At 47.8% G+C, this 27,127-nt stretch overlaps 7 protein-coding genes across 7 annotated transcripts; 4 read left to right on the forward strand and 3 right to left on the reverse strand.

The window, feature by feature from the left end:
• Positions 1-71: 71 nt before the first annotated feature.
• N7484_002221 (N-glycosidase) lies at positions 72-1,534 on the reverse strand (the record flags this gene model as incomplete). Its single annotated transcript, XM_057112641.1, has 3 exons — positions 72-442; positions 500-771; positions 843-1,534. 3 exons carry the CDS (start codon positions 1,532-1,534, stop codon positions 72-74), a joined length of 1,335 nt encoding a protein of 444 aa, XP_056977378.1.
• A 1,514-nt stretch (positions 1,535-3,048) lies between these two features.
• On the reverse strand, positions 3,049-6,522 carry N7484_002222 (putative 1-phosphatidylinositol-4,5-bisphosphate phosphodiesterase Plc1; the record flags this gene model as incomplete). The annotated part of the gene is made up of 1 exon (XM_057112642.1): positions 3,049-6,522. One exon carries the CDS (start codon positions 6,520-6,522, stop codon positions 3,049-3,051), a length of 3,474 nt encoding a protein of 1,157 aa, XP_056977379.1.
• Positions 6,523-15,517: 8,995 nt separating this feature from the next.
• Positions 15,518-16,815, forward strand: N7484_002223 (putative adenosine deaminase; the record flags this gene model as incomplete). The annotated part of the gene is made up of 4 exons (XM_057112643.1): positions 15,518-15,574; positions 15,646-15,788; positions 15,859-16,528; positions 16,618-16,815. The coding sequence occupies 4 exons, from the start codon at positions 15,518-15,520 to the stop codon at positions 16,813-16,815; spliced, it is 1,068 nt and encodes a 355-aa protein (XP_056977380.1).
• A 1,996-nt stretch (positions 16,816-18,811) lies between these two features.
• Positions 18,812-20,667, forward strand: N7484_002224 (uncharacterized protein; the record flags this gene model as incomplete). The annotated part of the gene is made up of 5 exons (XM_057112644.1): positions 18,812-18,993; positions 19,054-19,485; positions 19,552-20,252; positions 20,300-20,404; positions 20,453-20,667. The coding sequence occupies 5 exons, from the start codon at positions 18,812-18,814 to the stop codon at positions 20,665-20,667; spliced, it is 1,635 nt and encodes a 544-aa protein (XP_056977381.1).
• A 1,428-nt stretch (positions 20,668-22,095) lies between these two features.
• N7484_002225 (uncharacterized protein) lies at positions 22,096-22,749 on the forward strand (the record flags this gene model as incomplete). The annotated part of the gene is made up of 1 exon (XM_057112645.1): positions 22,096-22,749. The coding sequence occupies one exon, from the start codon at positions 22,096-22,098 to the stop codon at positions 22,747-22,749; it is 654 nt and encodes a 217-aa protein (XP_056977382.1).
• Positions 22,750-23,795: 1,046 nt separating this feature from the next.
• Positions 23,796-25,090, reverse strand: N7484_002226 (uncharacterized protein; the record flags this gene model as incomplete). Its single annotated transcript, XM_057112646.1, has 3 exons — positions 23,796-23,838; positions 23,984-24,494; positions 24,637-25,090. 3 exons carry the CDS (start codon positions 25,088-25,090, stop codon positions 23,796-23,798), a joined length of 1,008 nt encoding a protein of 335 aa, XP_056977383.1.
• An 899-nt stretch (positions 25,091-25,989) lies between these two features.
• N7484_002227 (putative Coatomer subunit epsilon) lies at positions 25,990-27,126 on the forward strand (the record flags this gene model as incomplete). The annotated part of the gene is made up of 5 exons (XM_057112647.1): positions 25,990-26,014; positions 26,070-26,448; positions 26,513-26,648; positions 26,720-26,958; positions 27,018-27,126. 5 exons carry the CDS (start codon positions 25,990-25,992, stop codon positions 27,124-27,126), a joined length of 888 nt encoding a protein of 295 aa, XP_056977384.1.
• Between the last annotated feature and the right edge of the window lies 1 nt (position 27,127).

A 27,127-nucleotide genomic window follows, 5' to 3' on the forward strand; every position in this document is an offset into this window, starting at 1 on the left:
ATCTGATGTCACTCGGCATTTAATAGCACAAGTAGTTAATCCCATGTCTGAAAATTTCCTTATACTAGACTCTACTTCCTAAGCCCCTCCTCCCTCAACCTTGCTCTAACCTCCATAAGAGCCTTCCCCAACAAATTCAACCCCCACTCTTCCCTCCGCATTCCAGCAGCGTCCTTTCCAAACCCAATACCCCAGATCCTATCTCGCGGACTAGCCTCGACCAACTCTCGATCCCCAGTCTCCAGCAACAACAGCTTAAGGTCCTCATTCTGTGAGAATTTCAAATAAGATCCCTCCAAAACTGCCGCATATCTCTCCGCCTCCCAGACACTGTCGACGAAATTCGGGATCTGGCGGCCTAAACTGCGGAGGGATCTTGGGTGTATTTTCCAGCCTTCGTAGATTCGTTTGGTTATTGGGTGAGTTGGAGCGAAGAGGAGGGCTTTGCGTTAGCGTATACGATTTCACTACATGGAAAAGATAAAATAAAATAGCTTACCAGGGGGATAATAGTTGCACACAGTATACCACATCCTCAGAGTAGAGCCTCGGCAGTCAACTGTTGCACATCCAACCTTGCTGGTATCCCTCCAAACAACCTGCGTAAAATGACCGCAGGTCCCTAAATCTCCCCCGGGAGTTGGTTGTCCGTAGTAAGGATCGAAATTCCTGAGCTCGTTATTATACCAGAACTCAGAAATGTGCTGTGCGAGACTAGCTGTGGGAGCACTGCCGGCTAGGTTCTGACCGTATCCGCCTGGGAGCATAGAGCTAAAAGAGAGAGAATGTAAGTGGGACGAAGAGAAGAAGTACGAGATGAAGGGTCGGACCAAACCACTCACGTATTGTGTCTGAACTGGCATGTAATTGCCCATGCATGTGCAGTGTCAGCCAGTCTCTGATCCCAGCTCAGATTAGTTGCGCTATGATTTGCTCGATGAACATTGTGCGTGTACAGGACTTTATCGGGGTAACTGCCTCTGTAGGGGTATCCTGAGGGTACAGATGCAGATGCCTTGGTGGAAGCTGAAGTTTTCGATTCAGAGAATGTAGTTGAGCTTGCCGATGCCTCAGTCTCACCAGGGACGGGGGCTAAGACGGATTTTGCAACGTGTGTAGCCTCGGAAGTCGCAGTCGCCGATGTAGCATGACCCACGTTGGTCGAAGCAGATACCTTGTGAGTGACAAAAGTGGTCAAGTGGCTACCTACACTCGAAATTGAGGTCTCGGGTTCCGAAGCCGAAACCGAAGAAGCGGCTTGAGTCTCTGGCACCACTTGGGTAGTGGTAAATTTTGGATAGTGGCTAAAGTCAGAAGTATGACCACATCGGCGAGTGATACCATTTACAGAACAGTGACCGGCTGAGCTTCCATCTTCATTGATCGGGCTTGCCGGCGGATTGGTAACTTCAGTTGGGTAAATTAGCTCAGTGACGGTGGCAGGAGTAACTCCACAGGCCTCCACATTCGCGAGATTCGTGCCGAGCAGCAGGATGAAGGTAAAGAGTACACTCAGATGGAACAGGGAAGGCATCTTGGAACACAGATTTGCGAGGCGAATAGCTAAAGGAACGTGTTGAAGAGAATGAAAGTGAAGACTTGGTTTCTCGAGTGAATGGAATAGAAAGAAGAGAACACAAACGGAGGATGGGGATGGGCTGAGCAAAGATTTATCTCTTACTTCTACGCTTGATAAAATGACTAGTAGGATGGATTACGTTTCTTTAATATTGATGGTATTTTTATGGACGCAATTCGTTCTATGAGCTCGGCGATTTATAGGTGTAGACCATATTTAACTGCCAGTGAGAATCGATGTACCGATGAATAGAGATAATCTAATGTCTGTCCACTCTCTATCTCGAGGTCATTAAGCACAGTTTCAATAGGACTTGAGCCAGATAGATAAGCTGGGCTACATCGTAAATTGCTCAGCATTATATCATCCTTATAGTACATGCCAAGTCTCCGTATTCAACGATAGGACTGCTCAGGACCAATCGAGTTGCACCAATTTGACAGAGATCCATAGGCGAAAATGCCCGGCTATGCCTCTCATCATCGACCAAGAGGTTCAGAACAGAAAGCACGGTGGAAATGAGTTCAGCCCGGGGCGTGTGGTCAATGAGAGCACATAAAGAGCTGGCGGTGCTTATATGTAGACACCGAGATAGCTACCCAAGAGCCAAAAGGAAAGAAAACATCTATAGAACATGACATGGAATATGAATGATGAGATTGATCTATCAATGGAACGGCCTTTGAATGCAGTTGTGGAAAACAGACCGGAATGAATATAAAGCAAAGTAATTCATGCGATCCAGCGCGTCATCTATTAAAACAAACGAGATAAGACGAAAAAGACCCAAAAGAATGAAAGTGAGTGATATGAAATCCCGCACCCACGGCCTTACATCTGAATCCCCGAAAGAATGACAAAACTCTTCCCAGGAAGATAGGATATAAAGCACATGCTAAAAGAAACCAAAAAGCAAAAGGCTAGCCACATGAATCGGCGCCTCCAGGACCCAACCGAAATGCGAATGAGGACCGACCCCGATGTCGTGTCCTGTCCTGTCCCTGAATGCCGATGCCCGAAGATGAGATGAAAATGTGATGATGCGCCGGTGATCCAGCCACGATGAATTCCCCAGTATGTGTTGTGTGTGACTCCCGCAGATGCGATTGGTGGGCTGTGTCCGCCGTAACCGTATTGAATTCCAGATATGATTCCCATGCCCGTGAAATGAGACGCAAAAACGAGATAAAAGAAATGAGATACCCTGTCAGTTACAAATGGCCTTTCGAGAGCTAGTACAAAAAAAAATGACAATGATACACGGCAGAGAAAACATGGGGTATCGATGCGACAGGGTATAGCAATAGCAACAGCAAATTCCGTGATAATGGTAACAGGCAGAGATGGAATGAATGTCATCAGATGCAAGAGACTGTCTGGGCTATGAGCCGAGAAGGGGGTGTGGGTGGTGGTTGAAGGAAGTCTTGGCTAGTAGTAGATGGAGTGGAGAGGGGAGGAGGTAGGGCCTTTCAAGGCGCGAATGATGAGGTAGATGCAGTGGAAACGGTCGGAGTGAGGTTTGGAGAGCTGTCCTTTTCTTCGGGGCTCACTGGTTCACTGCGATCCTGAGCTTGGTCCTTCTCCCGGTCGGTAGATGAGGAACGCTTGAAGACTGTCTGTCCAATCTGGCGCAAGATACCCATGCGTTCGGCACGGAGTTCTTCCAAGTCTAGTCGTTGGACAGGTACAGGTTCCTCCTTAGAGATCCGGCAGAACAATGTGGAGAATAGATACTGGTCCCCCTTGCCATCGTACAGAGGCAGGTAGCGATAGCCTTGAGACAGGCTGGTGAGCTTAGCAGTGAACGTGGCCAATTGCACGCTATTGTTGTTGCCAGCGCTGCGACCGTCCATGGAGCTCCACACGGTCCAACGCACAAAAACCAGGTCGGGATACTTGGTCTCAAGAGACAGCTTGAATCTATCGTTGAAGACAGGGCTATAACCATTGCTCTGCTCGATCTTTGTGCGGCGGCGATGCGGGTATCCAATACCGGACATTCCGCTGCGCGCAGAGGCATCCATACCGCCTTCGCCAAATGCTAAGCTTTGGCCACGATCATCAGCGCTGAAAATCTCGATCTCGACATAAGGGTTGATGTTGTCTTCCGGACCAATGGTACGAGGTCGAGGAAGCTGCTGCGCTGATATCACATCAACGGAGAATCGGACCAATCGCCTTTCAGTCTTGCGCTTCTGGTTTTCGTTATCCCGGACTGGCAGTCGAAGACTCTCAGGCTTGAGAATATAACCAGTGCGATCAGTTCCGGCCGCGAACATGGCTTGGTTCATCTGCATTCCAATATCGTAAGTCTGCCAATTCAAAGCCGCCATCTGAACGCCACGACGCCAGAATTTGTTGGGGTCAAAGTTGGAGGAACGAAGTCGGAATCCTGAAGGGTATACTCGGGTGAGATATTTTCTGTTGTGTGATTCCAGTGCAACCTTGTTGTCGTGGGTCTGACAAATGCTTTCGAACGATCGCTCGGCAAAAGAATATATGTGGTTATATTTCCTGCTCTCCACCGATGAGAAGCTGTGCCACTTGTAGCCACGAGTATAGACACCAAGGTCTGAGAGAGGCTTGGTGATTTTGCTCTTTTGGCGCCGTCGCTTCTTCTTCTCGCTGTGGGCAGATATTAAAGCCCCGTCACTATCCTCGGTAGCACTGCTCAAACTGGTTGCTGTGAGTGAACGTCTGTCTTGAGGTATGAGAGGGCTTGAAAGTGAATGGACCGGTCCATTGAGAGACTCAGGCGGAGGGGTCGGGCGAACGAAGGGCGAACTAGCGCTGCGCTTTCTGCCGTGAGTGCCAACAGTGCTCACAGTGGTGCCCATAGTGCTAGAACTGTCGATTCGGGAATCGGTTTGTGGCTCGTCGCAAGTCTTGACTTTAACCAAGATACGTCCCTTGAGCTCCTCTGGAGATGGGAGAATGAAGTAGTTGGTCATGATGGGCTCAAGGACTAGTTGTTCCTTAAATGTCTCTTTCATGATCTTGACCATAGCCAACTGCTGCTCTGAGTTGCAGTGAACCTCCAAGGAAAGGATAAGAGGGAAGTCGGTCGAGATGAAGGCGTATCGGTTGATAACCGTAATGCAGTCGGCAAACAAGACACTAGTGGTCATAGTCCGTCCGTGGGAAACGATTGGGCGGCCATCGGCACCATCCCAGCAATCGATCTCGACACAACGGCAACCCTGCTGAAGAGCGCTAATGTATGCCTCGGTACTGGAAGCTCCAGCAACTTGACGGCCAAGCAGGTAAGTATTGTGGGAGCTTGAAATGAAATACTCGTTCAATGGGCGATCGAATCGGGACTGGGGAGCACGTGATGCGTAGATACCATTGCTCGACGAAGCCAAATAAGAGGTGAACATGTCAAGGGTCCATCGGGTCGGCGTAGGTGCTGCTTCGGAAGCATCAGAGCCACGAGGCCTCGATCTGCGAAGAAACTTATCAAACAGGGCGACCCAGTAATCGCGATCTGAGTCGACATCTTCTTTCTGGACGTCGCAAAGAAAGCCCAAAAACTCATCCTGGGTCATGCCAATCTTCGGCTCCTTGGAACGGCTCTTATAAACCTCCTTGACATCTTTACGTTCCTTCAGGCGGCAAAGGAAATCTTTGAATTCATCGTAGTTCAATTTGCCGTTGTGGGTAGCATCTGCTTTGGCGAATTGTGCCCGAAGCATGTTCTTGGAGAAGTTGATATGAAGACCACGGCACACGCTCTCGACAGCAGAGAAATCCAGACCTTGTTCCTCACCGGGGCGAGGTCCTTGTGGGAATAGTCGAGTCATCTCACGTTGCCAATGAGCCTGAATGACAGTCTCACTTTGGCCCGAGCCGGCCAGACCGGCCATCATGCCGATCCGATACCGAGCAATGTGTTCCAAAGTGGTAGTCCACAGCTCGAAGACACGGTCAGAAGGAGCAATCAGATGGAGAGTCTTCACTGTCCGACCCTTGAAACTTCCCGAGTCTGCAATCACAATGGTAAACCACCGACGCTCCGCATCCTCAGGAATTTGATGTTCTTCACGATAATTGCGGGCGTCAGCACCCACACGGATCTCTTTGATATCATCGATATAAAAGCGTTTCGCGGGGTTTGAAAGATCCCAAAAGACCTTTCCAGCGTCCAAGTCCAAAAAGAAGCGTACTTGCTTGCGGCGTTTCTTAGTGAGCTTTGTTAAGATAGTTCCACGCTGCAGCGCGGAGTCCACTTTGGGTGCAATGACAGAAGCAGCGGCGGCGGCAGCGGCAGCAGCACCAACCTCACGAGCGGATGCCATTCGGCCTTCGCTGCGGAGGCTAGAGGGCTCAGAACCAGCGAACGCACCCAGGCTGTCCAAGGCTTCGCTGGCATCATCCTCATTGCTCGAGTCCAATGCGGATTCACGAACGGGCTGGGGACCAGTCTTGCTGTCACTGCGCCGGCGCATGATAACGGGTCCGGAGCTTCGGTCTCGTTTATCGTTTTGAGTAGCAGACTGTCTCCTTCGAGTGAGTTTGTTAGCCGCCCCCCGAGATATCCTGCGCATTAGACCAGGTCCCTTGGAGCTTGGGGCCATCCAATCGCTTGAATTCGCGGAACCCTGGTTGCCGGGTATGGCCATCATTGATTCACCAAGTTCAAGTGGGGCTGGCATCTGGAGAGGATATTCAAAGTTCCGGCCTCGCGGTCCCTCGCTCGGCGGTTGTAGAGGAGTGCCGGCGGGTGTGAAGCCATTTGGTGTGCCAGGCGCGAAGTATGCCGAAGCGGGCGTAGTCGTGGGGGAGGAGGTAAATGAGGGCGTTGAAGAGGGGTTCGGCCCGGCGGGCAGAGATGTAATAACATGAGGTAGAGTGGTAGATCGAGGTAGGGAGGTTGCTAGTGTTAAGCTGTGGTGGGTATCGGCATCCAGAGCCGGTGGTGAGGTCGCCGTGGTGTATGCCATGGCGGCTTGTGTGTTATCAGGGCGACAGCTCAGCTGTCGACAAGGGCAAAATATTTTGATGGGTCGTAAACCGTGCCAGTGGCCGAGTCACCTGGACTCTTATAAATGGCAAATCGGTAGCAGGGCAGGGAACCAGCCGGCCGTTCAAGGGTTGATAGAAGCTAGGGTTGGAGAGCGACACGGGACCAGGAAGAAAACGGAATAGCCTGACACAGTCAGAAAAGCAGAGATAATGGTTCAGCCACGTTCCTCAGCAGAGATGACTTGTTTTTGAACTCTGCATCTTGGCCTAACTGGGATTTAATGCGGAGAGCTCTGCCGGAGAGCACCTCACGGAGAAAAGCCGAGAGAATCAGGAGACTTTGGATAAGAGTTTCAGGATCAGGAAGAAGTCCCAGATAACAATCGCAAAGGGCACTGGCCCCGTTGCAATGGCCGATCTCTCAGGAGAGAAAAAAATCTCCCGATGCTAGCCACAGTAGACGTCACCCTGGGCAGAAAAGGGATCAGACCGGAGGGGGATGATCTCCAAGTCCAAGGTTCCGGTCCGCAGGGTATGTAGCCTTCTTCTTTGGGGAATCCAGCTGAAACTTCTCAATGATAACCAGCACTATGACCCCTCTTTTTCCGTCGATCTGCCGATTGCGTGGGGAAAGCTGTCCTGCAGGCGAGAGGGGAAGGAGGTTTGAACGGTTGCGATATGGACCAATTGATCGCGCAACGACTAGGCGAACCAGGAAGGGGCAATGCGCCGTGTGCTCGGTGGAGAAAGGTTGACAAGGCAAGTCAGAGGCCGGACGATGCGCGCATATGCGGATACAATCCCGGCGATCAGGAAGAGCCCCAAAAAGTTGCAGTCGCGTGTTCGGAAGGCGGCGCCAGCAAGCTGTGGTCAAGAAAAAAAAACCCAGGGATTATGACCTTAGTTCCACGCCCCCCGGCCCTTCGATTGGCTGACGAATGTGAACTAACGATGCAACGGGCTATGGGAGTACCCGTGCTAGGGTGCAGGGAACTTTGTTGCGGCGCAAAGTTGAAGGCGACTGCGATGAGGAAAAAACGGGAATTGCGACACTGCCAACGCAGTGGATGCAGGCCGTCCAAAGAGGAAAAACGAGTAATCGGCGAATTGGCCAAGCTGAGGGAGGAGTTGCTGATGTTGGATTTTGGAGGATTTTGATTTTCTCTTTTAGTGTCAGTTGAATTTAATATTCTTTTTTTTAAGAATAAATTCGCAATTTTTGATGAGCTGATCCAGTTGCTGCACGGTTACGTGGTAGCCACTAGGTATGCGCGGTGGGTGCAGGCGGTAATGGTAATGGTAACGGTTGATCGAAGAGTCAAAAGAAGTCGAACAGGACAAGACCGGCGTTGTCTTTTGTGATTCTTCTGTAGGAGAGATGAGAAGGGAGTTAAGTGAAAGAAGGGGGAAAAAGGAAAAATAAATGCGAATGAATCAATGCCATTCCGCCGTGGAATTGAAGCTGGAGTGGGTACTGGTACTTACTGTGCCGTATGGCGTACTCAGTACCTGTACGGGGGTGGTAACGGAACCCAGTGGGTCGGTGGTATTACAGGTGGAAACTCCCCGTAATTTTGACTTTGGATGCTGTTTCCGGTCATTCAATCGTCAAGGTGATTTGTGAACCTTGCTCGGGTCCCGTTTGGAATCAGAATCAGATATGGGGGTGTCGAAAAGTGTATTGCTGTTTTTGATATACCTCGAGTGTCACGAGGAGTATTGGGGGAAAGCACACAAATACGTAGATTCGACGTGCGTATTGAGTTTATCTATAGGATGAGGCTTAAGAGTGCATAAAAGAAGAAAAAAAATATATTGAAGCAAATAAAGAAGTTTCTTCTTTTTGCAAGGGGAAAGACCACACATGGGCAACGCCCCCAATTAAATAATTTAGAAACAAGGACAACGCATAGCAACGGCCCAAAGTTGAATTTAAGAAAGCAATTTCGTTCAGGTATTCAGGCACAAAAAGTGTGACTCTACTAGCTAAAAACATCCCTGAATCATCCTATCATCGTGTCGGGCCAGCTTGGGTAAGAGATGGGATGACGATGTGGAATGACTGGCACGCCAACCATAACCATCACCCCGGTAGATCTCAATGCATGGGTGTCATTGGCCGATCCCTCTGCATCCTGGGGAATGCTATCGGCCAAACGGGGGCCGATCAGTGTTTCAGATGCGTGTAAATTGAAAAAAAAAAAATAAAACCATGACGACGTCTAAAGGAGACAAGGGGCATCGGGAAGAGGAAAAAAAGGGAGGTCGGAGGATTTCTTAGTGGAGCCCTGGGGCATTCTATTCCGATCAGACTTCCATAGTGTGAACACTCTACTCCGTACTGGCCTTGCCGGGCTCCAATTCCCCCACATTCGCCATGTTTTTGAGTCTGTACTCCGGTAGCTATTTTTCATTTCCAGCCCCACTTCGTCAGCACCTTTATGTCATGTATTTCCTGGCCCCGACACGCTGGTCGCTGGGGGGAGAGATGATGCGGAGCCCTCGGATTCCTCTGCGTTTTGATCGCGTAGACCTTCATAACTTGATTGAACCTTGTCACCCCTTTGACAATCTTATCATGACGATAGGTTAAGTTTCTGTTCAACAGTTAGGCCCCTATCTCTGCCCAACAGGGTACCACAGTAGAAAAAGATTCGCGAGGGTGTGTGCCACAAACGGTCGATCACGATGCACATCTTCATTCCCTCCTATTCGACAAGACTACTAGTAAGTGGGGAACAGAGGGGTGGTCCAACGAGTCCTACCCTGCAGAAAAAATTATACGATAAGGATAGCGGCACACCGTCATTTTCTCGGGACCGAAAGCAGGAAATTTAATACCAAAAAACCAACCAGACTGTCCTAGCGAACCCTGTGAGGCTGGAGAGTGGCAGTGAAACGTTTTGGGCGGTGCAGATGGAGCTTGGTGGATCCCCGCATTACACCGGTTCAAGATCGTCGGAATGTTTGGAAGCCCGTTCTTTGACGAACCGTCTTAGTGGAGGAGCATTATGATTTTAGTGTCTTTTTCTCCTTTTTTTTTTTAGTTTTCTTTTTCTTTTGTCCCTTTTTCATTTGTGCTCTATGGTCTCCTGTGGAGAATGCCACTTCCTTTCCCCTCGCTTGAGCTTCTTGACCGCATCTGCAAATGAGCGGTCTGTAGGGGTTTCAATATCATAACCTAGGTTTACCACTAAATCACTCTCGGTTCTGATAATCATACCATTGAGGGGTACTCGTCAGCTTCCGTATCTGTAGTCATGATACAGACTATCCGAAATGCGACAAGCCGCGCTATGCACTTTCTGATAGCGTCAAGTACACTGCGGGGGCTCAAACCCCCGCGTTACTTGATGCGCTGGCCAAAGAAGACCTATGATTTCCTTGATTCTTTCTTTTTCTGGTCTTTCTTTGTTCGGGTTGATTCGCATCCCCACCCGGGTAAGAAGGTGGCCTCAGTCTTAACGACCCCTCATTGATCTGAACCCTCGCATGCCTGCATGCGCCGTTGCAGGGCGAAACACTTAGCGCGACCAGGCAACAGGGAACGACTCTGTGCCAATCGATGTGCCTCACCCTGGCACACTTTGACATGACCGGGGACTGAACTACGCGGTCCTCGGATAACGACGCGACCCGGGATCACGTTTCCCAAATAAGGTAAACGTGTCGACACATGCATAGCTGCACTCTCGCAAGGCTAGTTCACGTGGTGATGACTCACCTGGAAATAGATTGCTGGAAACTTTCTATCCACTGTTTTTTCCTATTTTCTGACCTTCTCGCCGATCCGTGCGCGCTATCGTGGACTGTCGAGCGGTTGTGGCGGCTTGACCACCTCGGCTGGTCGATAAGATTAGAAGATAATTAAATTGGCAGCGTATGCAGTCGACGACGCCACGTTATCAGTGAAGCATCATGACACCTTCGTCATACTTCCAAATTTGTCGACCAGTCAGATGGGGAGATCGAAGCAGGGATCTTTAAATATCCGGATATGTACTCATGAAGGCGTTCACAGTCAATGAATGAAAATCTCACGTGCTCGAGCTGAGGTCAGAGCTTCATCAGACCGCTCCCCCGTATCGCTGTCCGTTCTCAACATCCCAATGACCAGTCAGCGGCCAAGAGTGAGGCAAAACGGAGCGGGCGACCGACAATCGTGATGATCGCGGGCGGGAAAAGAGGGGGGTTTAGTTGAACCGTGGCAGAATATTTTTCTTAGCTCCTGAAAAAGAAAGCTGTACGTTCCACTGTTTTTTTTCATTTCTTTTTTCTTTATTTACCTCGTGTAATGCAGCATATACTTCGTTGCCTTGATATTGCCTTGGATTTCGAAATTTGTTCTCGTGACCTATAATTTTAAATGGAGGATCCAATCATGATCTTAAAATAGTCGCCTCAGAAGTGGAAACCGAGATGCTGGGTACATCAAGAAAAAGAACAAAAACTATTCCATACTAGGCGTCTCACTAACCTAGTTGGGGATTAATTGGGGCCTGTCTGAGGATGATTTCTTCCAAGATTCTTGGGTTGTTCCATTGGCTTAAGGAGGGGCTTAACGTTGCGCTTTTCGTGAACTGGACCCACTTGTTGACAGGGTCGTTCTTGGTATTAAATGGTATTTATTCGTCATCACTTAAGATACAGTAGCTGTATCCATGGGAGCCCCAGAAAAAGGTCTACGTATTCATACCCCAATCTAGTTTAGTGAGGAGTCATGCATGCTCAACATTCTCTGTACGATTTAGGGGGAAGATTCAATCCTTTGATGAGTTTTTTTCAGTTTCTTTGCTTCAGGGGTTCTCGGTGGCAAATGAATTGGGACCTCAAAGGGTCAAATTGTTAGTCTCCACTCCCGAATAGACAATCTAAAGTAATAATCACACAAGCGTGACCAGGAAATGAAATGAAAGAGTCCCACAGTGATGCGCATGTAAGCAATACCAGTCAATCTCGCAGCCGCTCCCTGCTACGATCAACAGCCCTAGATACACCCCGCTTTATTGGCGTCCCTGCCCTATGGGACGGAACCGTCGGTGCAAAAAAAAGATTTAAATTAACACTTGTTCCCCCTTTGTTCTTGGGATTCTGCGGGGACTTATTGGATTAGTCGGAGTGTTTGGTCGTACACTATGTTAGGGCCAGATTTAGCTATTGATCATATGACACCTCGTAGACTGGATTACCGTAAGATCATTATTCTTCTTATCTTCATCTCTCCAATGCCTTGGTGACGGGATGATGAATATCCAATGACATCATGAAGGCGTGCGTCAAGAAGCCCGCTCTGCTCATCCATAATTACCCAGTACGGCAAGCGGTAATATTACGTGCAACGCTCGGTTTTCAAAAAATATTACAGTTTCTGACCGGTATTGACCTTTGCCAGCGTGTATCTCGTACTGCGGGAACTTAACGTTCATTAACGGTACACAGCGTTAAGCTAATAGGAACCAGGGGATCAAAGTCCGCCATTCACCGTGAAAGCTTCAGGGGTTCCGGGGAAGTAGTTTCATTATGAATTAAATAACAAAACTTTGAAGAAAATAGAATTTGCTCAATGAAATCCATCGGATCTTCAGGAGAGAAGGGGCATTCCAGGAAGTTTGACTCATCTCCCTTACCCCGATCTCCATGCGGATCCGAGCATTGATCCGGTCTTAGCAGCAACTCATTGTGCACTAAAATGACCAACTACATCCAGGAGGACCCAGCGGAATGGAACCGTTGCGCCTCATTTTGGGTCAAGTACGTTTGGACCTATCTATCGGTATCTAAGCTTAGGTTATACGTGAATCAGGCAGGTTGTTACTGCATCTTTGCGGAATTTCTGCCAAAGTGTTACATCTTGAGCAACTCTATTCCTAAACTATCAATGAGTTATTGGTGCACGAGTGGGTTGATATCTCCACGGAATACACAACCTTCAATGCCACTTGACCTATGGACGTGTTGCTGCACGATCCTGGTTAGGACATTCTCCCAACAGAAAGACAAGAAATCAAAACCCAAATCTTCGAAACAATCGGTGAACAGCGCAGTTTCCCCTCAACTTGTCTTTACACGGCAACTTCAATTCCGACTTTGTCTCATCCTGCAGCCACCCCTCGGCACAGCCCCAGTTAGATCCTTCGATGCGTCTTCGATGCTTCATAAAATCCAGTATTATTATCATAAATGACCCCCACTCATCAGCCTTCTCCTGCAAGAGGGTCATTCTGTCATTCTCGGGCCCTCCACGAATGCGGTGGCCCGTCTCTTCGCTGAGAAATCCAGTTGCTAATCGAATAGCGTCGCGTGGCTGGACAGCCTGGCCCGAATTACAATGCTCCCGAGGTGCGAGGCTCGCGCCTACATTCTAACTGGCTGTGCCCATGTGACTCACCAGACCTGGCCCTGCTCCTGTTCCCCTGTCCCAGCCTGGTAGCAGTTGGTGCAACATTGCCATGGCAGGAGGAGAAATGGTTCGCGACGACAAATGGCGTGTCACCGTCCAGGATTAACGATGCATCCCCGCCCGGTTTAAAATGACGGCTTGTCGATGGAAAAAGGCTATCCTAGCCACCAATGAGAAACTCCCTGATGCCCGCTACCTCACCTCACCGCTCGATGCGATCTACACGAGGTCATTGATGTGAGCTCTCTGAATTTCACTCCGAGAGATTCCGGTGCCTTTCATCGGTGATCAGGGACAATCTACTACTTGCAAAAAGTCTATCGAGATACTTCTACAGGCTTTGAAACTTAATTTTAGGTCATGCGACCTCAAGACATCCTACTTCTGCTGCGATTGTACAGCAGACTCTGGAGATTAGCGGGTGGATGGACCGCTAACCCGCTCGCTATCATTAAGCTCAAAACAGCGTGACCTTAAGCAAGCAATCTATGGGAAGTTCATCATTCTCCTATCTAGGAAGGTCGTCTGATGCCATATATCATTTCCGACCTGCCGACTCCAACGAGAGATGTGGCGCAGATAGCTGAGCTGAAATGCCAAAAACAATCGTATACTGGTACTTATCATTCATATTGGACCCAGTAGCAGCCCATTTGAGCCCACTTTTAACTTCCTTGCTTGACTTTTGCACGGCAGCACTTGCCGGTATTAGTGTGGTTTCAGGGCTGAAGTATAACAAGCCGGTACTCCTTATACGAGTGTCTGGAACCTGCTTGTACACTCCAAATCTTGCTACTGGAACCTTGTTTCATACATTCCAGGACATCGCAAGTGATCTGATGGACTGTTCTAGTCCACGACGCGTGACATCTATTTATGAACCCGTTATCTCGCGTTTGAGAAGTTTAGGGTTGTTTGTTTCACCATTCGACCTGCACGGCATTTCGCGGCTGCCCTTTCACCTGATTGATATACATTAGGAGCACAGCCCTAGGTCATACGCAACCCCCGGCATTCATTATTCTGCCAAGGAGTGGGACTTTGAATTGTTACCTCAAACGGCCTAGAGGCCGGGAAAAACACATCACTCTACACTGGGCTTGCTCTACGACCCATCATGTGGATCTGGGGCTGAACGAAAAACAAAAAGTATCCACTATTCCTGAGCCAATCTAACATCCACTAGGAGTTCCGTTGTAGTCAACGTGGCTTCCAGAATTCGCGTGGAATCTGGCACCGACTCCGCCTTTTCTTATTTCTGACACGATTACGTGCAGGAACTCAGGCAGATGGATTATCGTCCAGTTAAGGGTCTCTGGTTTATACCTTTCTATTTCTTGGCATCTTGCTACTTGACACTTATTCCTGGATCTCACGTACTCGCAGGGCAAAACTTCCTGAAACGGTGTGCTAGCCGGCACGGCACGGTCGGCCCTCAGACCGTTTTGCTAACTGCTTGAGCGCAGCCTTGGCAACTTTCAAGTCTTGCACGGTATCAATCTGGGGCGACGTATCAATCCTTGTGGATATGCGTCGTGTACGAAGGGAAGGGAAGGCTTACGGTAATAGTGATGGGCGGTTGCTCGGCCCCAGTTTACAGGGTTGTGGACGGCATTGCAAACCCGATCGCAACTATTATTAGTAAAATTTCCCCATATATCGTTATTGCATGCATTTGACCTTGTCGTGTTCGCATGTCTTGAAACGCGGCGAATCCAGGAGCTCGGGTTATCGGTATGAACACTATTCCGGAGTGACAACACATCTACACAGCCTTGCATTATCCGGTTTTTGCCTTGTTCAGCCCCTGCTCGGGGTTGGGTTTAGTTCGCTTTAGTTCATCTATTGAGGTTTTCATTATTCAATTGAAATTGAATCAAATAGAACCCGCGAGAATCTTGGTAAAAGTAATCTCTGTTTTTGCCCCGCGCTCCACTTTTCATATCGTTATCTGGAACAACCCGAGGCTCAATTTATGCGAAACTACAACCGAACACACAAATTACAGTAAAATCCGGGTAGGGGGTTGGTTGGGGTAGTTCGGATGCGAAACAGGAAATTTCAGATTGGAATCAAGGTCAAGTCATAGAGTCATGGAAAAATACATTCGGGGCTTCTTACAGTGGTTCCAGTAATAATGATCCTGATTACCGGGGCCCCTGGGTCGTGTGTCTTAGCCAAGTATCCGTATTGTCTGAGCAGATTCTGGGGACAATTTTATTCGACATGAGACCTGTTTCCAGACGCGGCGCCCTCGCTACCAAAAACTACGTAGTGTGGGAGCTCCGATTATACGAGCGGATGCGGGCGGTACGGATTGACGTCTCTTTCGGAGCTGGAACCATGGTTGCGGGTGTTTGGCAGTGTGAAGTTAATCGCTTATTTGTGAGGATAATATAGCATACATAGAGAACAGCGACTTGAGGCTCTGTAGGTCGATAGTGAAGGGTTTACGCTGGAGTTTGGATGCTGGCAATTGGTTATCGGATAAGGCAGCAAGGCAGGCGATATCTTTCACTCTTGCCCCTCCTCTGCAGCTTTCAGTCTTCAAGCGGGCAATGATCATGGCCACGATGGAATCACCTAAACAGGTTAACGATGGCTTTACGAAGGCTTTACCGAAGGTTGAGGTGAGGCAAATTGCTATTTCTATGTATCCTAGTCATTCAGAATGGTCAAGCTGATGGCTTCTCCACACCAGCTCCATGCCCATCTCAGCGGGAGTATAAGCCGCCAGTGCCTGCATGAGATATGGAAGAACAAGAAATCAAGAGATCCAAATTTCCCAGTGGAGGATCCATTGGTATTAATGCCTCCAGGCAAAGTCGACTACACTCTACAAACGTAGGCGATAAACCCAAAGCAGCAGAAATCTACATCCAACTCTCAAAAACACCACTAATACCCCAAACAGCTTCTTCCAAGTATTCTCCAAACTCATCTATCAACTATGCAATGACCTAGAAAGTCTAGCCTACGCCACCAACTCCGTCCTGGAAGATTTCCAAAATGACGGAGTCCGCTACCTAGAGCTCCGAACAATCCCCCGCGCATCCCCAAACACAAACATCACACGAGAAGAGTACCTAACTACAGTCCTGGACACAATATCAACCTTCAAGGCCCGCACCAAAACCCAAATGTCGGTCTTCCTGATTCTAGCTCTCGACCGCGGAAACACGACCGCTACCCAAGCACAGGAAATAATCGACCTTGCTATCGCCAACAAGCAGCGTGGGGTTGTAGGCGTCGACCTTTGCGGGAACCCGACGCAAGGCGACGTTACCATTTACCGTGCCGCGTTTGCAAAGGCGAAGACCCATGGGTTAGGTCTCACGCTGCACTTTGCCGAGACACCGGCCTCGGGCGTGCGAGATGAATTGGCGGTGTTGCTGTCGTTTCGGCCTGATCGGCTGGGTCATGTTATTCATGTTCCTGATGATATTAAGGCGGTGATTGTGAAGAGGAGGCTTGGGCTGGAGCTATGCATGTCTTGTAATGTACATGCAAAGTTGATTGATGGTGGATTCTTGGATCATCATTTCGGGTCATGGAGGCATGAGGATTGCCCAATTGCGTTGTGTGTAAGTTTTTGCCTAATCTTCTTTTTCTTTGACTTTGATATCATTTTCGGTTGGTGGTCTCGGACTAATTCTGGATTCCGTTCTTCTAGACAGATGATGTGGGTTTCTTTTGCAGCCCTGTCTCAAATGAGTATCTGCTCGCGGCTCAGCATTTCGGGCTTGATCGTGCTGAGCTAGTCACAATGTGCCGAAAGTCGGTTGATATGATCTTTGGTGGGGAACAGGAGAAACAGAGACTGCGTGCAATTCTTGACGAGTTCGCAGGATCCATGTTAAACATGGAATAAGAGATCCAAACATCCTGGCCGGGGCTGACAGTATCCAATCACTATATTACTAGAATGATCTACGTAATTCGGTTCCACAACATATAGATGCTGGAAACAAAACCATCGATAGGACAGACATTAGGCATGGGTAAGCACAGAGGTAGAAAGAACTACGTGTATACTTCAGTGTTGTGTTCCAACGCCAATTAAGCAGTTGCAGCTTAGGAAGTAATGGGATATTCCGATAGTCCTCATCATGCAAGTTGAATTAGCATACCATGAGTCATTGGCATTCTCATTAGACCGCTCTCCTTCCTCTTCTCCCATTCTTCTCTTCCATTACCCACAATCCTGTTAACAGTTGACTTCAGACTTTGGGCTCGCTCCTATCATCCTCATTACCTAATTTTGTCATGTAATATGCAAGGATGATAATATATAGGTAGGCACAACCTTGGAATCATCCACTTGACTCCCCCAGCATGGCTTCATCATCAGGAGAAAGAGTGTTCCATTAAGGGGTCCGCATTGTGGAAAGATGTTTTGCAACTCAAGTTCTGGACGGGAAAATGTGTCTCTGACATTCACACTTTCCGATCACTGCACGACCACTGACTCGAACACACAACACCAGCACACTTACGGAAGACCACTCTTGCAGAAGAGGTATCTCCCATTGAATTCACTTTTGCCTCACTACAAACCTCACTTTATACTCATTACCGACTCCCTTCCAATACCACTCGCCATCCTACAGTGAGGCTTCACTCAAACAGAATTGATATCATGGCGCTATCATTCGTTGGCCTTGATAGGCAAACCTGCACCATCAACACTCGTCAGCCTGACGCAGTATACCTTCTCTCCTTCGAGATGGCCAGTTGTCAAACCCACGCGGCCACTCCGCATTGCCCTTATCGAAGACCCGGTCGACATCGGTGTCACGTACAGCGAAGACAAGCTGAGTGCCAAAATCAGCGCGCTTGCCGATATCGACGGATTGAAGGAACTGCAATGGTAACTGTGGACATGGGAAATTGTCAACGATGAAATCGATAAGTCGAATCGTCTCTTCTGAAAGGTGTGCGTCGCCGTTCTGCGTGCGATGTAGCTGCGGCTGGTGACCGAGTCTGATGGCTTAATTTTTTTGCTTTGACTGTACCTTCTTCTTGGCCCTGCACTATTCGCGGAGACAGGACATAAAACATTTAATCGCCTATTTCGGTGGCGATGTCACCTTTTTAGTGTGCATGAATAGCTTCAATCAAATCCCGTTTGTGCTGTATGGGTCAATATCCGTGGACAATTGTAAGATTACATGTAAGACCATCGCCTGGAAATTATTTTTCTTGGTTTCGACCCTGGAAACATCGATCCTAATTGCTATTGTCCTCTGTACTACTTCTACTCGCTTCTCGGTTTCTTGCTTGATCTAAACTAATGTCCCACTTTATGTCCCTCGCTGATACCCAATTGAAGAAGCCATCTTATTGCATAAAATCATTGTCGTACCAATGAATTGGGCGCTCAACTTCTACATGAAGACATAGATTCACGGCATAGGGTGTTGTTTCTAGATCTTCTTGGCTGCAGATTATGGTCATCATATTGCATCGGGATGTGGAGGAACCCGAGCATACAGTACAAATTGTCCACTTTTCCCGATGAGGTAGTTGATTGATAGGCGTTAGGACAGAAAGTTTAATTGAATGTTATTTTGATCGCTGAGATATGTTCACTGTGAAATGCAGCTTATCGTGTGACATTGCAGTATTGATTCTGGCATTGACAAGGCGGTTGAAAATCTGGTCAACGTCTCATTACGAAATTAGGCTTCTAGGTTAATAGCAATTACGACCGTTAAGTATTGTTCTAGCTGACGAATTTCCCCGCATTTGCAGCTTCGGAACATGTGGGCCATATCAAGGGATCCCAGCAAGGATCGTCCCTTATATAGACTAGGGATATGAAGCATAGTAAATATTCTCCCACGAAAAGAAATCCGTTGCCCCCGATGAGTGACATTGAGATTCAGAGTCGTGGCAGTACTGTTAGCAATGACAGCTGTGCGGGCTCTATCGACTTGAAAGCAAAACATACGAACACACTCGGAAGCGTTCAGCTTCGGAATCCAATTACAAATGACATTATACTTGTGCCTACTCCTTCAAGAGACCCCAATGACCCTTTGAATTGGTATGATCATCAAAAATAGCATTTTCTCAGCCTCTTTTCACGGATATCTAACTGTTGCAGGTCGAGAGGCTACCGAATTTACATCGCCATAATCTCCTGTGCGGCCATTTTCCTGGCCCAATTCCTAGCAGCTGGACCCAGTGTGGACATGATCGGAATTATAGAGGACCTATTCGGTATTACATCAACGGATCCGGGATTTTCATCTGCATTGACCAAAATGTCATACGCGTTTAGTGGCACCTCATTTGCGCAAGGGATGTCAAATCTTGTCTACATGCCACTCATCATCAAATATGGACGGCGACCGGTCTACATAATCTCATTTCTGATATACGGTGCATGCTCTCTCTGGGCAGGTTTGGCGAAGGATTATAAGGAAGAGCTGGCGGCACGAATAATCATGGGTTTTGCAGGTGGTTCTGCTGAATGTCTGGCGCCTCTCACTATCGCCGACATATTCTTTCTCCATGAACGTGGCCGGATCATGAGGTCTGTCTTCAGATGCAGCAACTCGGATAACTTCAGTCTCCAGACTAACATGATTACTACAAACAGTTATTACTCCGCTGCCCTGTCTTGCGGCGTTTCCGGTGGTATAATTCTTTCGGGCTTGATCACCATTCATCAAAGCTGGCGGGTTATATATTATGTTGCGACCGCGATGATCTGGGCCTTGGTCATTCTAATCACATTTACCATGCCTGAGACAGCATATCAGCGAATCTACCCCGATGTCACAGACGAAACCGAAACCGACCCAAACAAAGGCCAAGTATCCCACGCGGAATCTACTGTTCCAAAGAAAAAGACCTATGCCCAACAAATGCGTCTTTTCAATCCATCCTACACCGATGAATCTCTAGTTACTCTCTTCTGGCGCCCCTTTCCTGTCCTGTTCCTCCCGTCCGTGCTATGGGGAACGCTATGTATGTCTGTCTGCATCGGCACGTTTGTTGCCATCTGCTCCAACTTCGCGACCGCATTTACAAACACATATGGATGGTCAACCTGGCAATGTGGATTAGCCTACATCGCCGCTCTCATCGGGGCCTTTGTCGGTGTTTACGGAGGTGGCTGGCTATCCGATAAGATTGCAGACTGGATGACCCAGCGTCATGATGGCATCCGGGAGCCAGAGATGCGTCTACCGACTATAACCATCTCTTTGATTTTATGCCCGCTATCCTTGATACTTTATGCGGTTGGCATACAAAACTCTTTACACTGGATAGTTCCAGTCATTGGCCTAGGATTGAGTGAGTAACACTACCCTTTCCATGGTGTCTGTTCCTGACAATTCCAGTTGGCTTTGTGATAACCCAAGTGTCTAATATCGCTATTGTCTATGCGGTGGATGCCCACAGACCGATTGCAGGCGAAGTAGTTGTATCACAACTAAGCTTTAAAGGTATGCATACCCAAATGAATAGAGAACGATCCATCTAATAGCCTTTAGCGGCCTTTGGCTTCCTTCTTTCATTTTATACAAATCCCTGGATTGATTCTGCTGGATACCTTAATGCATTAGGAGCGTTGGCTGGTATTTGCGCGGCAATCCTGATTCTGTGGATTCCGCTATTCATCTGGGGTAAGCAAATTCGAATCTGGAGCTTGGGATTGAGAGCCATGAAAGGAGTTCGTTGGGGCGAAGATCGGGAGGTTGGTGAATAAGATATTCATAAATATCAAACGGTAGGTATGCTTCAGAGTCATTTTGGTTTTACTGGATTAGCAGAGTCGCATGTACGTGCGGTACCTTTGAGAAAAGAATCATAGCACATACAATGATCAGGCCCTATCGCAAATTTACATGATGCTTGATTTAAAAAAATCAAGAAAAAAAAAGAAGAAAGATTTGAAATGAGCTCCCACGCCGGGAATTGAACCCGGGCCGGCCCGGTGAAAGCGGGCAATCCTAACCACTAGACCACATGGGAATTGATGGAAGAAAGTGTTCGTAACAAGATATACACACCTACTAATGAGAACCCAAAATGTGTCGCGTTGACCACTCGGCCACGCTTGCACATACGCAGACAAGTAACTAAGATCCTTAGTTTTGCGGACACGCACATACAGCGACCGGGACTCGAAATGCCGCAACGTCAGATGATCCACTATCACATCGCTAAAAAGACAAAAAAGTTAAATTGACTTTCGGAAGTTGTTGGGGTAAAGGCGCGGCGCGTCGCTGCCATTTGGTCTTTGGGGGAGCTGACAGGATATTGTAAGATACAAAACAGGAAGTTTGGTAATGAGGTCCGCATCTTAATTGACGCAGACGCAATTCGATATTGTCGTCAACGATATACGTATCTTACAGTCTCAAAGCGACGGGTTAGAGGTCGATGCCCTGAAAATAGAATAGATATATTTCATGCAAAATCAACATACAGTATCAAAGAGGACTATAATAATACCGTCCGAGACTGTCGAAGGATAATCAAATAGGATAAATCATAGCATGGCTAACCTTGGAGGTCACTCTTACGTCTGGTTTCAGGAAATGATAGACTAAAATATGCATAAACTCTCTTTTCACATTGTATACATTTGGCCAGACTCTATCTTGGTGATAATTGTTATTGGTATTAATGGACTACCTAATCATGAGTCGATGTTCGCTGACATTCTATTTCTCTTCTCTCAATCTGCATATTCTCAGCTGTCACCCTACTGCCATGGTTATGTCATTTAAAGGACTGCAAAGTCGTAGTTTCTCATTTAGGTAGCGGAGCGGCGGCCTTGTTGACGGTCACCGTAGAGGTCTTTAATGAGCTTAGTTCAAAATAAATATAGCTGCGGGTATCAGCCAACTATTCCTTTTCAAGAAAGCCCAATCTTCCAAATAGGTTTGGTCATTTCTGGATATTGGTAATATAGTAGAGGACCACTTGAGCTTTGTATTCTTCCTTCTTCTGCCTCCTTTTTCCAGAATATATTCATTCCAGGATATTTTCACTTCTATATTTACTTCTCTGTTATTCAACTCTCTTCGAAGCTTCAACAAGCTTCACATTACTCTGTACTCATACACTGTTCCATCTACTTCCCTCACATACCACCGGCCACCTAGGTAAGTTCATATAAACCGCACTTATGCCTATCCATGAGCCTCAGTACTTCTCGTCCCCGGAATCATGTAACTGGCTTGATGCCTTTTTGAGGGACAGATCATTCATTGATCCACGGACTTACGAAGTCCATCAAACTGCTTGGACGCAGTATCCGGCTCGCTGGAACTCGAGACCTGCCAACTCCAACCTTGAAAGGCTGGAATATCGAACGAACACCAATTTCGTTCAAAAATGGGTACAGAATACTGTAGTCATCACAGAAACAGTGGGATACGACCCAGTCCCACCCAACGATGTCAATGACATCGAAAGCGAAAATGAAGACGGCGAGTTGGCGGAATCAAAACGCATATTTCCTATACAACTTGAGGCGGTTCCTCCATTTGCAAAACAAAGTCACGGTCACTGGGACAATAGTCTGTTCGCGACACATATGCAGGCTCGTGGATTTAACCATCTACCTGACTACAGTTCGCATGAGACCTCTGATGGTGAGCCTCGTCCGGCCGGCCAGCCGTTCTCTGAGGCGACGAGCATTGTGGTGTCGTCTCTCCCAAAATCCGAGGAAAGTCATGAGGAGCTTAATATTGGGAAGTTGATCATGGGCAAGCTTCGACAAGCCGTTGTTTATGGAAGAGAGGCTTACCGATCACTCCATGATCTAATGAGGAGCTAAGGGTCTCTCGGTAGTGCCAGCCCGATTGAGGCTGGCTTTATCGTATACCCTTTGGGACTCTTGTAATAGATCTCTACTCTGTTCGAGTTGTACCCATTTCAATGTATATATTGTGTACTTCTTCTGTTTAATGTTTTCTTATCATTGTGTTGACTTGAATACCTTTTGGATCTCTCTGCACGCATGCCATTATACATTTGCCTATCAAAGGCTTTGGATCCACCATACATGTCCAAGTTTCTTGGACTTTCATCCTTAAATAGAATATCTCCATGTTTATCTCAATATTGTTACCACGGAGCCATTGAAACACTCGCCCAAGAAACACAGAAACTCTTGGAAGTTATGAATCCCAATAAACAATTCCATGTGTAAATGGCAAACCTCTCGAACTGTGGCTCTCAAGCCCATCGTACGAGTGTTTGACCTCGTGATTGTCTGTGTGATATACCGTCTGGCCCCGGAGAAGCAGTTCCCAATATGGGATCAAGAATACCGAGGATGTACTAGTTGCCCTACCCATTTCTCCAGAAAAAGTTCTCGGTTGAAACGAAAACATCAAGGTCGATCTAAATCGACTCATCTTAGCCGGTTCCTCCTCTGGTGCAGGAACAAGCACCGCTCTCTCACAAGTCCGTCATGAAAAAGGCATTCCCATCAATGATGATAGCCTCAATGTTCCGTTGCAGCATCTGTATATAGGACACTTTCGTGGAATTCCTTGAAAACCTGACTGAATCCCACTTTGGCTAGGGAGATATCATAAAGGACTGTATTATCAATTCTTAAAATGAGAGATAGCTCCAATAGGGTATGGTTCGAAATACATTCACTGCTTTGAAAGTACGTCTGCGCGGAGAAGAGACAGGACGATGACGAAAAATGCATATACTAGCTTCCCAATCAGCCTTCCGATCAACTCAATAATGACATCCTTGTCACAATACTAGGAGCACGGCTGGATCCATTACTGGATAGATGTCGAGATCGATTTGGAAGAGGCTGAATATGAACTTGATCTTCAATATCCTGTATGACTTTCCTTGTCAACCGGGTGTACTGTTCTCTCCGAATCCTTGCCCCATTTCCCTTCGGGTCCTCAGCCCCATCAACTTCCGGACCTCGACATCCGAGAATTACTTTCTTGTGCGAAGCAGGAACTTCAAAGCCACCAGGATGTAGGAGAATCCATTGGTAACAAAAATAACATGCCGGCTTACTACACCCCACGTACTTGTCGTTGTCAAAGAACTCCAACTTCTTTCGACTGAAGTAGTCGACAATTAGCAACTCCGCATGGACACGGGTGCTTTGGGTGTTGGTTTGCGCAAGCTTGCTAGGCATGACAAAGCCTGAGAGGAAATTCCTATTATGAAGCCGCGTATAGAGATCATGCCCTTGATCCCGAAGATAAGGGCTTTTGGAAATATCTTTACAGATCGTGTGGAAATTCACCGATTCTGCCGGAAGAGTGATATCCTTTACGTTTGCAGAGGGTAGGCGTATGGCTTTGGTTTTCCGTAAGATTGGCACATTCATGTACGCCGCGATTATCATCGAAACCGCATAATGATGTGCCCCGAGTCGCCCGATATAGTGAGTTGCCTCAGCCATGTCGATATTATCTTTTGTCCTCGACTTCAACTCATCAAGCTTCCCTTCGCGGCCGCTGTAACACAGTGCAGATAAGCGGTACAGATCAGTTTCGGCCTGAATATCTTGAATCCAGGTGAGTACATCATTATCTTTGTTATGTTAGCGTACGTTATTATCTTGCCCTTGTCAATATGACTATATGCTTGCCTCTAAAAAGCACACTGATGTCGCGATTGCATCTTTTCAAGTGGGAAATTACTTTATCATGATAATTTCTCACCCTCTGTTGACCTAGAAAAAGAGCCTCGCGTAGTATTTTCTCCTCCTTTTGGCCACGATTATCTGGAGTAATATCTCCCAAGTCCCGCAACATCTTCACAACGAAATCATAAACCTTATCGAGGATAGGTTCATTCGCAGCAAGATATAAGCGAGCTTGAATTTGATTTTTCTGGTAGAACTTGCGTATTGCCGCCGCCGTCACGGTGCCTCCCTTTGAGTTGATATCGCAGAGATAGGAAACACCATCGAGAAACGAACGACGCAATTCTTTCGTAGTATATCGATTTTCGCCACACTTTTTATCTTCTCGGTCAATCCTCCCTTGTCCTTGGAACCCATCAAGGCAGTAGAGAAGGTTCAGGTATTTGTGTAGTGTGACTTCATTTTCCTCTAAGCCCCCAGAACCATTCAACATGGCCCTTGGGGCCGCTGGAGGTTCTTTCACCCGCGCCTGAGTTGACATCGCTGCTCTGTCTTTGCTCTGTCTTGGTTGCCTGTTCCTGACAAGTAGAAATAAAATATCGTCCCCAGATACGAAGGTCGGCGCAAATGTTAAACTAAGCAGAATCGAGCTTTAGATTTCACACCCAGGGAGAATGGAACAGAAAGGAATTTAGGAGATGATACGGCGCATACATGCATATTCACGTGATAGAATCACTGGGATGTTGCTTAGCAAGCCCTAGAGATAAAGCTGGGTACCCGATTCTAACATACATGGTGTACTTTACCCTGTGCTTCGTTGAAACGTGACCTGGTCAAAAATATATATTCATGCTAGGGCTTTGGGCGATGAGTCCGAAGATAAATATCAATTTTGTATCGATGGAGCAATTTCGAGAATAAGATACTCTAGCAAGCTTACGGCGGCAACTTTTGATGTGCCTTCAAGAGCACCCGACTCACAACTATGGACTTTCATGATATGCTCAGTAAATACAGAAACTACAGATATTTTGTAGAATAGGCACCAGAGATTAGTCATTCCATAGGTTTAATAATGTGTTGGTACTGTTATCGGTCAGTTATTTCATTTACTGGCGCGTTGGTGGAAACTGATTTCGCTAGTGACTGTAATAGAAGATCTAAACAGGAATCCTGGTAAGCCTGCCAGTGTTACTCAATATAACCCCATTTGCTGATACTTATGTGCCTCTATCTCCATAATCAAACATGATTGAACACCGTACAGTTATCAGACTCATAGATGTGGATGTACAGTAGAGAAGGCGGTCGGCCCACTTGCCCTCGGCTGACCTTCCCGTCCCGCAATAAACGCCAGCATGCAATCGCAGCCCAGGAACATCAACACCGCTTCCTCCGCATTACCCCCCCATTGCTAATCCCCCGTTAATCTACAAAATGGATCCCTTCTCAGCAGAGGGCGGTAAGCATCAAATGAACCCCATGCTACAATCTCAGTCCACTCATACCCCTTTTAGAGCTCCTCAACATCCACAATGCCTTCCACTCCGGCCAGTACCAAGAGGTGATCGACTTTGAGACCGCCGCTCTCTCCCCCGAGAACCAGCTCCCTGCTCGTGTGCTCAAGCTCCGCGCCCAGATCGCCCTTGGCCAGGCTGCTGAGGTGCTCGCTACCGTCTCCAGTGAAGAAGATACCCCCGACCTGGCCGCTGTCAAGGCCCTGGCCCAGCAGGTCTCGGGCAAGACCGACGCCGCCCTGCAACTGGCCCAGGATCTCGCTGAGAACTACCCGGATAATGCGACTGTGGAGGTTCTTGCTGCCACTGTCCTGCAGGCACAGGATCTTAGTGAGGAGGCCCTGGCCCTCCTTGCCAAGCATCAGGGTAACCTGGAAGCGTGAGTTATCCCGTCGCATGCTTCGCTGTACCCCTAGCCAATGTTCTGACTCCTTCTGGTTTAGTGTGTCCTTGATTGTTCAGATCCACCTTCAACAGAACCGAGCCGATCTCGCGCTCAAGGAGGTCCAGGCTGCCAAGCGCTGGGCACAAGACTCACTGCTGGTTAATTTGGCCGAGTCATGGGTGGGCCTCAGAGTTGTACGTGACCACAAACAAGACTCCCGACAGCCATCTTCTTGCAATACTAATATATTGATTCCTACGAATAGGGTGGTGAGAAGTACCAGTCCGCTTTCTACGTTTATGAGGAACTCGCTTCTGCCCCTAGCACCTCTGCCCCGCTCTCCATCGTCGGCCAGGCTGTCGCAGAGCTCCACCTCGGCCGTCTTCCCGAAGCTGAAGCCGCACTCACCACCGCGCTGGAGAAATACCCCGAAGACGCCGAGTTGATTGCCAACACCATCGTGCTGAACGTCCTGTCAGGGAAGCCCAGCACCGATCTGGAGGCGTATGTGACACCTTTTCCCAAACCTAGTATTTTGTTGATATGCTAACTCTGGTATGTAGTCGTCTCTCGCAGGTCCAGCCATCACACGCCTTGCTCGCCGATATCCAGGAGAAGAGTGACTTCTTTGACACCGCTGCGTCGAAGTACGCGCCCAAGGTGTCTTCTTAAT

The sequence above is a fragment of the Penicillium longicatenatum genome (genome assembly GCF_028827895.1).
Source record: "Penicillium longicatenatum strain IBT 33135 chromosome Unknown contig_1_segment0_segment0, whole genome shotgun sequence".
NCBI lineage: Eukaryota > Fungi > Ascomycota > Eurotiomycetes > Eurotiales > Aspergillaceae > Penicillium > Penicillium longicatenatum.